The 14,828-nt window shown below is 38.8% G+C and overlaps 1 protein-coding gene across 1 annotated transcript in view; it reads right to left on the bottom strand.

Annotated features, from left to right (window-relative positions):
* rapgef5a (Rap guanine nucleotide exchange factor (GEF) 5a) overlaps positions 1 to 14,299 on the bottom strand; it is a 92,439-nt gene extending 78,140 nt beyond the window's left edge. Inside the window, 2 exon segments of the mRNA XM_052092770.1 lie at positions 2,033 to 2,086; positions 14,027 to 14,299. Coding sequence (XP_051948730.1) covers positions 2,033 to 2,086; positions 14,027 to 14,188 — 216 coding nt within the window. The 5' untranslated portion in view covers positions 14,189 to 14,299.
* Between the last annotated feature and the right edge of the window lie 529 nt (positions 14,300 to 14,828).

The following is a 14,828-nucleotide window of genomic DNA, read 5'->3' as shown; positions in this document are numbered from 1 at the left end:
CTCTGCAGCGAACACCCACTTCCCTGAAGCACTGTGAATGACGCTCTCCTTACAATCCCTACTCTTACATATTTGAATATTGTGCAATAAATGTAAAATGTACTGTTCATATACTTCACAGTTTGGTTTATAGCTACCCTGAAAAATCTGAAAACCGAGTTTTCAGCCAATGATCCTGAATCTGTGTGGAAAGGCCTGAAAAGCATTACCAAGTATATGACACCTACCCCTCGCCCTATAGAGAATCATCAAATGGCTGGTGAAATAAATGTGTTTTACTGCAGGTTTGAAAAGCCCAGTCTCACACCCATCCCCCGCTCTGATCTTCATTTCACACACACACACTCCTCCCCCCTCCTGCTACTCAACCTGCACTTATGGTTTATGAGGAGGATGTGTGCCGGGTCTTCCAGAAACAAAAGACTAGGAAAGCTTCAGGCCCAGACGGTGTCTCACCAGCCTGTCTGAAAGTCTACGCTGACCAACTGGCCCCCATCTTCACACAGATATTTAATATATCACATGAGCAGTGTGAAGTTCCCTGCTGCTTCAAATGCTCCACCATCATTCCGGTCCCCCAAAAAAACCAAATCACAGGACTTAATGACTACAGACCTGTCGCTCTCATGTCTGTGGCCATGAAGTAATTTGATAGACTGATTTTGTCCTACCTGAAGGACATCGCTGGATCCCTGCTAGACCCCCATCAGTTTGCTTACCGAGAGATTTCCAGAGTGAGGAAACATGCAGGTAGAATCACTCTGGACCCCATAGACCCTGCCCACTCACTTTTTGAACTGTTGCCCTCTGGCCGTCGCTACAGAGCACTCAGCGCCAGGACATCCAGGCACAAGAACAGTTTTTACCCTCAGGCCATTTTCCACATGAACAATTAAACTGCCTTCAGGACTCCCTCATAGTGCAATAATGTAAATAAATATATCTTGTACATTTGTAAATGCACTCATATTTAACTCAATAACTGTACATACCCCTACCTTGCACATATTTTACCACTTGCACATGTACATATGCCATTTTATGTTATATGTCCTATTTTTTTTGTATGTCTATTTATACTCTTACCTTGATATTCTGTGTCTCACTGTAATGTTATGTGTGCACTTGTTTGTTTCTCCTATCACCAAAATATTAATTGTCTACGTGACCACATATGGCAATAAAGCTCATTCTGATTCTGATTCTAGTAAACTCTGGGGTCATAAAAAGAATTAAACAGATAAAGATCATAATCTCTAGTCAGCTACTATAATCTATAGTCATCATTTTCTCATCTTTTGTGATGATCTATCAAATAGAAAGTGGAAGCCTCTTTGACAGAGGCCTCCAGGGGCCCCTGACATTGTGTTATTTGCTTGATCCTGTATCTGATGTATGCTCTCTCTGTCTCTCTCTCTCACACACATTTGTATCAGTCTTACACAGAGGGAATTAGCCGGTTAATTTGAGCACTTAGTCAAGCTCATTTTCGGATTAAAGGATCTTCAGAGATTCTAATGAGACGAGAAGGATCATATGAGAAGATACTTGTCAGATCCTTAGATTAACATCACAGAACGATTGGCCCAGAGGAACAGCTAATTGCTTAGAGGTTGCTTTTAATTGGTTGACTTAATGCAATTCTCAGTTACCTTTCATTTAGGAATCAACTTTTTCTGAGATGTTTCTCCTCAAATTTCAGTAAAAGTAAAGAGGTATAAAAATGAGACATAAAATAAATGTGGGTCGTATAGCTCAGATCATTTGGTCTTTGAATTTGAGGAAACATTTTCATATTGAGATCTCTGTTTGACACTAGATCACTTCTGAACATCTAGAGGAGACACATGGGAGATTACCTGGCTCTTTTTCTCAGTATAAACATCCAAAATGTTGGAGACTTCAGCAAATTTATATATTAAAGAGATCCCATTTGCGATTTTTCTTTCCTATAGGATGTACTCGATTAATGGTGGACCATGGAAAACTACACCAACTCATTATATAACAGCTATAGGTAGTAGTGTCTTACCTTGGGTTTGGGTGTGACACCCGTACTGGGTCCTGGGATGGTGTCAGGTGACTGCTACACAATCAGAAACAGAGAAACAACAGGTCACAATTCCATTAAAAACCAACAGGCTCAACACAAACACGCACTTGGAAACAAAAAAAATCACAATAAAAACAGAGCGTCATTCAAAAAACATGGTATTACCATGGTAGATGTCCACAACACCATAACATTATCATGTTTTGTGTCCAAAAACATGGTATTACCATGGTAGATGTCCAAAACACCATAACATTATCATTGTTTAGGTTCAAAAACTTGGTTTTACCATGGTAGATGTCCAAAACACCATAACATTATCATTGTTTATGTCCAAAAACATAGTATTACCATGGTAGATGTCCAAAACACCATAATATTATCATGGTTTATGTCCAAAAACATGGTATTACCATGGTAGATGTCCAAAACACCATAACATTATCATTGTTTATGTCCAAAAACATAGTATTACCATGGTAGATGTCCAAAACACCATAACATTATCATGGTTTATGTCCAAAAACATGGTATTACCATGGTAGATGTCCAAAACACCATTAAATTATCATGGTTTATGTCCAATAGCATGGTATTACCATGGTAGATGTCCAAAACACCATTAAATTATCATGGTTTATGTCCAATAGCATGGTATTACCATGGTAGATGTCCAAAACACCATTAAATTATCATTGTTTATGTCCAATAGCATGGTATTACCATGGTAGATGTCCAAAACACCATTAAATTATCATTGTTTATGTCCAAAGGCATGGTATTACCATGGTAGATGTCCAAAAAATCATTACATTATTATGGATCATGGTACATGATATCGTCACGGTATATGTCCAAAAATATGTTATTATAATTTTGCATAGCCCCCCCCATAAAACATGATAATATAACAGATCATGGTATGCGTCAAAAAACAAACAAACATGATATTACAGAAATATATGTCCAAAAAACATGATATTACTAAGGCAGATGTCAAAAACACCATAACATTATCATGATTTATGTCCAAAAACAAGATATTATCATCTCCTGACAAGGCCACTTGTCAAGGTCTGGGTAGATTAGATGGTTAGCAAACAATCAGTTCTTATAGTCAATGTGTTTTATGCAGGAGAAATTGGCAGGAGTAAAGACCTGAGCGACTTTAACAAGGGCCAAATTGTTATGGCCAGACCACTGGGTCTGAGCATCTCTGAAATGGCTTAGGCTTGTGAGGTGCTCCCGGTCAGCAGTGGTGAGTAACTACCGACAGTCGTCCAAAGCGGGACAAACCACAATCTGGTGACAGGGTGCTGGGCGCCCAAGGCTCATCGATGTGCAAGAACAACAAAGGCTATCTTGTCTGGTTCGAACCAACAGAAGGTCTACTGTGGCACAAATCACAGAAAATGTTAATGATGGTTACGGGAGGAATGTGTCACAACACACAGTGCATCGCACCCTGCTGCGTCTGGGGCTGCGTGGCCGCAGACCGGTCAGAGTGCCCATGATGACCCCTATCCACCATCAAAAGTGCCTACAATGGGCACAAGAGCATCGGAACTGGACCTTGGCGCAGTGGCAGAAGGTCGCCCTGTCCGATGAGTCCCATTTTCTTTAACATCACATTGAAGGCCGTGTACATGTGCGCTGTTTACCTGGGGAAGTGATAGCACTAGAATGCACTGTGGGAAGATGACAAGCCGGTGGAGGGAGTGTGATGCTCTGGGAAATGTTCTGCTGGGAAACCCTGGGTTCGGCCATTCGTGTGGACGTCAATTTGACACGTGCCACCTACCTAAACATCATTGCAGACCAGGTACACCCCTTCATGCGACCCCTGAAGGCTGTGTGTGCCCTGCCACACTGCACACATTGTTTGGGAATGGTTAAAGGAACATAATGAAGAGTTCAAGGTGTTGCCCTGGCCTTCATATTCCGCAGATATCAATCCGATTAAGCATCTGTGGGATGTTCTGGACCATCAAGTCCAATCCATGTCGGCTCCACCTTGCAGTTTACAGGACTTGAAGGATCTGCTGCTAATGTCATGGTGTCAGATACCACAGGACACCTTCAGGGGTCTTGTAGAGTCCATGCCTCGGTGGGTCGGCGCTGTTTTGGCAGCACACACAGGACCAACAGCATATTTGGCAGCTGGTCATAATGTTTTGGCTTATCAATGTATGTCCAAAGATATGGTATTACCATGGTGCGTGTCCAAAAAAACATGATATTACCATGGTAGATGTACAAAACAACATAACCAGAACACTCTAGCATCAATCTAGCAAATGCTAGAAACCATTTAGTAACTCCTTAGCAACCAACCAGAACATACTAGCATCCATCTGGCAAACCTTAACAACCAATTAGCAACTAACTAGAACACTCTACCTTCTATAAAACCCTAGCAACCACTTAGTAACTACCTAGCAACCAACCAGAACACTCTAGCATCTAGCAAACCTTAGAAATCACTTAGTAACTCTTTAGCAACCAACCAGAACACCATAGAAACCACTTAGTAACTCCTTAGCAACCAACCAGAACACTCTAGCATCCTTCTTGAAAACACCAGCAACTATTTTGTAACTCCTTAGCAACCAAACAGAACACCCTAGCAACAACGTATTGACCTGAATAACATATCATTCATCTCACAAACCTAAGCAAACACTTTGAAAATCCCTAATCAAACCGAATGCAAACAGAAAACCACCCAAACACCCTAGCAACCACATAGCATAACATTAACATGGTTTATGTCCAAAAATATGGTATTACCAAGCCAGATGTCCATAAATCATTTTATTATCATGGATCATGGTAGAAGTCCGAAACACCATACATTATCATGGTTTATGTCCAAAAACATGGTATTACTATGTACATGTCCACAAAAACATGATAATGCCAAAGTATATGTCCACAAAACATAGTATTGAAATGGTACATGTTCCACAAACCATAATATTACCATAGTATTGCCAAAGTACAGTACATGACCAAAAAACTTGGTATCACCACGGTACAGATTGTCCTTCCTGGTCTGAGCTCTGATCTTGAGTAAAGGTGCGTGTCGACAGGGCAGTCACAAGAGAGACAGCTTGTTAGGTTTCATTTGGACAAACCCAATGTCAGTTTCTCGTTTTGAGAGCTCTTTAAATAAGGAAATGAAGGATCACTGGATAAATTCGAAAAAAGTGTTTGATACTCATTATAGCGATAAGCGCTTTGATCAGTTTATCTGTCTAGAGTGGCCCACATTCAGTGTTTCTATGTGTCTTATTCTATTAAAATCGAATCCTCCATCAGTTCTCATTTGTAAGGATATTTCAGTGTGTACATGATGGTCATGCAAACTTTCCCTTCTGCATGAGTGTATTTTATAAAGTCGTTTGCACAAAGTCACATACTGCATGTTCATCGTGCTCTCTGTGCCACTCAGTTTGGTAGGAGATTGGAGAAAGTATTTTAACACCAAAAACAGGTTACACATCATCTTTAAGACTATTGAGCAGACCAGGTGTCATCCAAGAGCCAACGTTGCCTCTCTGTTATCACGTTAACATCAAAGAAAAATGAACAACAGAGACACATTTATCAGTTCATTCATAGGAGTACTGTTTGAAATTCCTGTGATGGTATCCGACATTTTCGTGGCCAGATGTGATGTGAGCTGACCTGCAGGTATCTGAAAACATTTGTCTCTCTCTAGACTAATCTCTCCAGGGGCTGTACGTACATTTGTAGGCTTTGTTTTGACTGGTGTCTGAAGGCTGTGTGCGTATCAGATTTAGTGTATTGATTGTGGACCGCTGCTGGAGATGATGGAGCTGAACTCTGTTTGGGTTGGACAAGAAATGGAGCAGACAGGCCCCTTGAAAAAAACATCTTACTATGAAATCTCATTTCTTCTCTTTGGCACATAAACCACAAAATAAGCTTGATTAACGTTCTCATCTTTTCCATGTAATTTAAACAAACCCCTAACCCTAAATATTAACATTCTGAGCGTAATGCGTCCTGCACTGTTTGTACTATGGACATGAATGCCACCTCAAAACATGCTTGTTGACAAAGTTTTGTGGTTACATTTTTAAGTGATGAGGCTTACAATTTCTGTCTGTTGGATGATAAAACAGGCAAAAAATCCCACAGACCTACATTGAAGGAGTCATCTTGAGACCAGAATTTCATAGAATCTTTAGGTTGGGCTCTTTTGTCTTGGGCAAGTAAACAACCACCTAGCAACCACCCAGAATGCCATAGCAAAGGGCATACCAATGCCCTAGCAACCACCAAGTACACCCCAGCAATCTGAAAGCAATGTCATATTAACCACCCTGAATGCCCAAGTAACAAGCTGGCAATGCCCAAGCCACCATATCAGAGCAGCCCAGCAATGCCCTTGCAACCACCCAGCGACCCCTAGCATTAATCTAGCAAGCCCTAGAACCACAGGTTAACTCCTTAGCAACCAACCAGTGCACACCCCACAAACCCCAGCCACCACTTAGTAACTTCTTAGTAACTGACACCAAACCCTACTATCCATCTAGCAAGCCCTAGCAACCACTTACTAACTCCATAGCAGCCAACCACAACACTCTAGCATTCACCTCGAAAACCCAAACCAACCCTTTGTAACTCCTTAGCAATCAACCAGAATATCCTAGCTACCACTTAGTAACTCCTTAGCAACCAACCAGAACACTCTAGCATCAATCTAGCAATGCTAGAAACCACGTAGTAACTCCTTAGCAACTAACAAGAACACTCTAACATCTAGCAAACCTTAGCAATCACTTAGCAACTCCTTAGCAATCAACCAGAACACCCTAGTAACCACTTAGTAACTCCTTTACAACTAACAAGATCACCCTAGCAACGACATAGTAACTCCTTAGCAACCAACCAGAACCCTCTAGCATTCACCTCGAAAACCCAAACCACCCCTTTGTAACTCCTTAGCAATCAACCAGAATATCCTAGCTACCACTTAGCAACTCCTTAGCAACCAACCAGAACACTCTAGCATCAATCTAGCAATGCTAGAAACCACATAGTAACTCCTTAGCAACTAACAAGAACACTCTAACATCTAGCAAACCTTAGCAATCACTTAGCAACTCCTTAGCAATCAACCAGAACACCCTAGTAACCACTTAGTAACTCCTTAGCAACCAACCAGAGCACACTACTATCCATCTAGCAAGCCCTAGTAACCACTTAGTAACTCGGCAGCCAACCAGAACACTCTAGCATCAATCTAGCAAATGCTAGAAACCACTTAGTAACTCCTTAGCAACTACCAAGAACACCCTAACAACCACTTAGTAACTCCTTAGCAACCAACCAGAACATACTAGCATCCATCTGGCAAACCCTAGCAACCAATTATTAACTCCTTAGCAACTAACCAGAACACTCCAGCATCTAGAAAACCCTAGCAAACGCTTAGAAACTCCTTAGCAACCAACCAGAACACCCTAGCAACCACTTATTAGCTCCCTAGCAACCAACCAGAACACTGTAGCATCTAGCAAACCTTAACAATCACTTAGTATCTCCTTAGCAACCAACCAGAACACTCTAGCAACAACTTATTGACCTGAATAATCATTCATCTCACAAACCGAAGCAAATACTTTGAAAATCCCTAATCAAACAGAATGCAAACAGATTATCAAAAGAAAACACTAGCAACCACCCAAACACCCTAGCAACCACATAGCATCACTTTAGCAACTAGTTTCGAATGAGAAAGCACCACACATATTTTCTTCAAAAAGTGTAAAAATGCAGTTTAATTCTACATGCAGAGATGCAAAAAATAAATAAATAAAATCACAAACACTTTAATTCACCCACTGTGAGACGGGAACCACATTTCAGTCTCTTACTAGAGAGAGAGAGAGAGAGAGAGAGAGAGAGAGAGGGAGAGGGAGAGAGAGAGAGAGAGAGAGAGAGTTACAATGAGAGAGGAGGAAGGAGAGACAGAAAAGTGAAAAGGGAGAGATGAAGAAGAGGAAATAGAAAGAGATAAAAGAGTGGAAGTAAATAAACAGAAAGAGAAAACAAACAATAAAGACAATGGAAAGGACAAACAGAAAAACATGCTGGTTTCACTATGTAGTGCACACTGTTCCAGAGTGCAGTGTTTGTGTGTCATTATGTTGTCAGAAATGGATTACTCTCAGATTAAAGTGCTCAGCACGCTCACACACATTCAACCACGCTCATGCACCTCTCCCGTGCATGGCTTGCGGATAAATCTGTTGTTCTAGTTGAGTGCACTGCAAGATGGATACATCAAACAAGCCTTGTCTTCCTCGTTAAGATTTCATTACATCCAGGGGCACACACACACACACACACACACACACACACACACACACACACACACACACACACACACACACACACACACACATGTTGTGTTTCCATGTTTTATGGGGACTTTCCATAGACATAATGGTTTTTATACTGAACAAACTTTATATTCTATCCTCTAAACCTAACCCTACCCCTAAACCTAACCCTCAAAGAAAACTTCCTGCATTTTTACATTTTCAAAAAACATAATTTAGTATGATTTATAAGCTGTTTTCCTCATGGGGACCGACAAAATGTCCCCACAAGGTCAAAAATTTCGGGTTTTACTATCCTTATGGGGACATTTGGTCCCCACAAAGTGATAAATACATGCTACACACACACACACACACACACACACACACACACACACACACACACACACACACACACACACACACACACACACATCCACTTAGCAGCATGTGGTCTATGTCACTAAGTGTGGCTTCTCCATGAGAGAATTCCATATTAGATATAACATCATCACATTTCGTGGATCCTGTCTATGGCAGCACATACTGCAGTGCTTCAGAGTTCTGCATGTTTCACTATATGTTCTTCAGATCAACATATTGGTTCCTGGGTTCTTTAAAGCAACCAGTACATAAATGTTTGTTTTTTTAAGAATCTGAACTCTCCTATAGCACCTTATAGGATCTTTATTTGTTTCAGGGAAACCTAAAAAGATTCTCCCATGTCATAAAAATAACTTTAAAAGGTTCTCCTATGGTACAACAAGAACTTTAGGGTCTCCAATTGCATCATAGGCACTCAAAAATGTTCTCTTACAGCCTCTTTGAAGCAACATATAAGCAACTTATAACAACTTATAGGAATTTAAAAAGGTTCTTCTATAGCACCACGAGGCCCTTTCCCACCTACAGTCCTGGTACTTTTCCTTTTGTAACTTTCTAGATGGGAACTCTTACGAGGAACTGAACACATTACATACGCATTCCCAAAAGTTACCACCGTAGTGACGTAATCTAGTATCGACCATTTTTCTTCTAACGAGATTGGAACATGCGATATAACAACAACAACGAAATCGCCAGTTAGTGGTTTAAACAACAGCATTTTTGGATTAATGGAACTCTAAAGGGAACTGGTCTCTGAACTGTTTAAAAAGCACTTTATTTCATCCTGCCTCAGCCCCCGAAGGCAGCATTTTCCCATTTTCGGACACAGTCTGTGTCTTCAGGCTACTGTTTAAACTGGGCACGAGAGCTGTGCGTGCTGCAGCTGGAGTGAGATGAGACGAGTGGTCAGACTACCGCGCACTGAATTTAGTGGACGACATGTTGAAAGCACTATAAACCTATTTGCCAACACAATCTTTTACAAAAAAGGCTTTTATGACTCAACAAATGACAGTACTGAAATCACTTTATTCTCTGTATAGTCACCCAGAACAAACAGTACAGATGCTATGAAAACTATGAAGTTACACACAAACGTGAAACAGGTGATCCTCTTTGTATACTTTGTTGGTTTCATTTTATTAAACCTCTGAGTAGTAGGCTTGTGGCTAGTTGTTTACAAATGGCGGACTCCTCTTCTTACGTAATGCTTTGTGTGTCATATGTTTTTGACCAGTCACAGGCTGCAGCACCTCCCACAGTCTGCCATAGTCTCCCTATTCACCCCAAAGTACCTAATTCAGAGTAGAAGTTAAAAATCCCGCAAAAACAGTTCCAAGGAACTATAGTTCCTTAGGTACGAAAGCGATGAAAAGCACTAGTCCTGGGGAAAAGTATCTAAAACAGGCTTTAGTACCTGCAGTGGGAAAGGGCCTATATAGGAAATGTAAACAGGTCCCCTAATGGAACCATAAAGGAATTTAAAAAAATTTTCCTATAACACCATATAGGAACTTAAAGTGGGCTAAAGCACATAACTGGTAATCAGAAGTTTGCCGGTTCAATCCCCACAGCCAGGTTGCTCCCTGGAATAAGTGCACTGTAAGTTGCTTTGGATAAAAGCATCTGCCAAATGTAAATATTTAAATGCCATAGCACCAGATGGGAAATGTATAGGTTCTCCTATATAGCACAATAAAGGAATTTAAAAATGTTCTCCTATAGCACCATATAGGACATTTTAAAGCTTATCTTATATCACAATAAAGGAATTTAAAAATGTTCTCCTAAAGCACAATAAAGATATTTAAAAATGTTCTCCTATAGCACCATACAGGAAATGTAAAGGTTCTCCTATAGCACAATAAAGGAATATACAAATGTTCTCCTATAGCACCATATAGGAAATGTAAAAGGTTCTCCTATAGTACCCTATAAGAAATGTAAAAGGTTCTCCTATAGCACAATAAAGGAATTTAAAAATGTTCTCCTATAGCACAATAAAGGCATTTAAAAAGGTTCTCCTATAGCACAATAAAGGAATTAAAAAAGGTTCTCCTACAGCACAATAAAGGCATTTAAAAAGGTTCTCCTATAGCACAATAAAGGAATTTAAAAAGGTTCTCCTATAGCACAATAAAGGAATTTAAAAAGGTTCTCCTATAGCACAATAAAGGAATTTAAAAAGGTTCTCCTATAGCACAATAAAGGAATTTAAAAAGGTTCTCCTATAGCACAATAAAGGAATTTAAAAAGGTTCTCCTATAGCACAATAAAGGAATTTAAAAAGGTTCTCCTATAGCACCATATATTCAATTTAAAAGGTTCTCCTATAGCACAGTAAAGGAATTTAAAAAGGTTCTCCTACAGCACAATAAAGGCATTTAAAAAGGTTCTCCTATAGCACAATAAAGGAATTTAAAAAGGTTCTCCTATAGCACAATAAAGGAATTTAAAAAGGTTCTCCTATAGCACAATAAAGGAATTTAAAAAGGTTCTCCTATAGCACAATAAAGGAATTTAAAAAGGTTCTCCTATAGCACAATAAAGGAATTTAAAAAGGTTCTCCTATAGCACAATAAAGGAATTTAAAAGGTTCTCCTATAGCACAATAAAGGAATTTAAAAGGTTCTCCTATAGCAAAATAAAGGAATTTAAAAGGTTCTCCTATAGCACAATAAAGGCATTTAAAAGGTTCTCCTATAGCACAATAAAGGCATTTAAAAAGGTTTTCCTATAGCACAATAAAGGAATTTAAAAAGGTTCTCCTATAGCACCATATATTCAATTTAAAAGGTTCTCCTATAGCACAATAAAGGAATTAAACAATTTTCTCCTATAGCACAATAAAGGCATTTAAAAAGGTTCTCCTATAGCACAGTAAAGGAATATAAAAAGGTTCTCCTATAGCACAATAAAGGCATTTAAAAAGGTTCTCCTATAGCACAATAAAGGAATTTAAAAATGTTCTCCTATAGCACCATATATTCAATTTAAAAGGTTCTCCTATAGCACAATAAAGGCATTTAAAAAGGTTCTCCTATAGCACAATAAAGGAATTAAAAATGATTCTCCTATAGCACAATAAAGGAATTTAAAAAGGTTCTCCTATAGCACCATATATTCAATTTAAAAGGTTCTCCTATAGCACAATAAAGGAATTAAACAATTTTCTCCTATAGCACAATAAAGGAATTAAACAATTTTCTCCTATAGCACAATAAAGGAATTTAAAAAGGTTCTCCTATAGCACAATAAAGGCATTTAAAAAGGTTCTCCTATAGCACATTAAAGGAATTAAAAAATATTCTCCTATAGCACAATAAAGGAATATAAAAGGTTCTCCTATAGCACAATAAAGGAATTAAAAAGGTTCTCCTATAGCACAATAAAGGCATTTAAAAAGGTTCTCCTATAGCACAATAAAGGAATTAAAAAGGTTCTCCTATAGCACAATAAAGGAATTAAAAAGGTTCTCCTATAGCACAATAAAGGAATTAAAAAGGTTCTCCTATAGCACAATAAAGGAATTAAAAAGGTTCTCCTATAGCACAATAAAGGAATTTAAAAGGTTCTCCTATAGCACAATAAAGGAATTTAAAAAGGTTCTCCTATAGCACAATAAAGGCATTTAAAAAGGTTCTCCTATAGCACAATAAAGGAATTAAAAAGGTTCTCCTATAGCACAATAAAGGAATTAAAAAGGTTCTCCTATAGCACAATAAAGGAATTAAAAAGGTTCTCCTATAGCACAATAAAGGAATTTAAAAGGTTCTCCTATAGCACAATAAAGGAATTAAATAATGTTCTCCTATAGCACCATATAGGAATTTTAAAAGGTTCTCATATACAGACAGTAACACCATATTTTATCTTGACTCCTATAGCACCATACAGGTCATTTAAAACATTATCATATAGCACCATCAACAATTAAAAATGGTTCTCCTATAGCATATAGGAACTTGAAATGTTCTCTACAGCACCATATAAAATGATTGCCCTAGAGCATCATAGGAGCTCACAAAGGTTCTCCTATAGCACCATATCCGCTTAAAATCTTCTTCTATTGCACCATATTGAAAATTATAATGGTTTTCCTAGAAAGGCAGTAAAACTCTTAATGGAAACTTGATATTTTGCTTGCGGATGCATTTACAGCAGCTGATGTACCAGCAGCTGTTGTCAGCGCAGGACACAATCATTTCTGGAGTGTCATTTTTGTTTCTCATTTAGTCCTAATGAGGCTTTAATGTTTTCATTCTCTTATCACCCTAAAGGCGGATGAAATTCTGTTCAGTGGAACAAGAACCCCAACAGTTCAAAACCAGTATGCATCACAAAAACCCTAAAGAACTATGAGATATTTATGCTGTAAAGCCTTTAAACAAATATTAATTAAGAGCAACATTTCTGATTTGACAAGTAGTGTCTCTCCTTGTAGTGAAAGTTAAAAAAAGACAAATTATGTAAAAAGAAGTGTGCATTTCTGTGCACAATTAATCAGGCCTGCAACACACCTGAGATATTCTATCAAATACACCCACACACACACACACACACACAACCCATCAACAACATTTCCATCTTCAGCCCAACATCAGATGCAACTATCATGTCCATGAACAGAGACGCGTTTCCCCCCAAAATAAACAGTTTAATAAAGTAAATAACATCTTAATAAAAATCGAAAATGGCAAAAAGCAGCCGATGATACTGAATGATTACTTCAAAGAATACCATGAAATTGCAAAAGCCTCACTTTTCTGTAAACATCCCCATTGAGTTATATATAGATGCCTTTAAACCACAGCTTTTTTAGAAATATTCATAATTGTAGGTAAATCTGCAATATTGCAAAAAAAAAAAAAAAACTCCCTATTCCACATTCAAATTCAGTTTACAAATAATAACCGCAGAACAATTTCCTCTTTCATTTGAGTTACAGCAGGTGCCTGAGTGTGTATTTCTGTGTTTGTGTGTGAGTGAGTGTGTATGTGGATCACTGTTGCCTTAGATACAGTAGAACGACTGAAAAATACATTACAGCCACAATCAATGGCATTAAGAAATTAAATGAATGCATTCCAAAGGTGTGTCAGTGAGATTTCGCATCAGGTCAAGCATGTAAATGAATCACTCCTGCATTTATAATGGAGGTGAATGCTCGTGATAAACACACAGGGCGAATGAAAGGCGCGTTCTTCATCACGTATTGATAACTCACGCTCTTTTTGCGCAGGTTCAGTCCGTGTTTTAGTAATCCGGGCAGATCGCGGATCTTCGGCTTGATTTGGACTTGATCCCGGGCGGTTCTGTTCCACCTCCAGCTGGACAAGAGTCCGTCCTCCGCGGTGCAGGGGATGCTGTCGGATTCCTCCATCATCATTCTCCTCTCCTCCGGATATTCACCGGCGCTGCAGCGACATTTCGCCCGCCGCTCGATGATCTTCAGCCGCCGCAATGAGAGACGAGAGACCTGCTGCCGTAGACACTGCGCTTCTCCACCCAGCGCGCACACACACACACACACACGCGCGCGCGCGCGCACGCACGCACGCACGCACACACGCAATTAGTTATAATGAGGACATACAAGTTAAGTGTTGTTAAGCAAAATATGACTCCAGAAAATCTCTTTAGGAAACATAATAATAGGAAAAATTATAAATAATAATAATAATAATAATAAGTCTAAGTTCTAACATTTACTCTTCCATGTGTTAACATTATTAAATTCATGAGGTGTCATGAACTAACAATTAAAAATATTGTTTTATATACAAATCTTGATTAATGTTAATTTATGGAGTGAAAAAAATAGTTCACAGTGCATTAAATGTTATAACATAGATATATTTAAAAAATAAGTACACATTAAAATGAAGGTAACACTTTTAATAAGGTTAACATTAGTTAACCCTTTAAGCTCGGATGGGTTATTATTAATAACTAGACTCTACAGAGCACTGAGCACCAGAACCGTCAGGTACAGGAACAGGTTTTTCCCTCAGGCTATCCATCTCATG

This window comes from Xyrauchen texanus, chromosome 26 (genome assembly GCF_025860055.1).
Source record: "Xyrauchen texanus isolate HMW12.3.18 chromosome 26, RBS_HiC_50CHRs, whole genome shotgun sequence".
In the NCBI taxonomy this organism is placed as follows: domain Eukaryota; kingdom Metazoa; phylum Chordata; class Actinopteri; order Cypriniformes; family Catostomidae; genus Xyrauchen; species Xyrauchen texanus.
The sequence above is the reverse complement of the archived record's forward strand: the minus strand, read 5'-3'. Positions and strand labels throughout refer to the sequence as shown.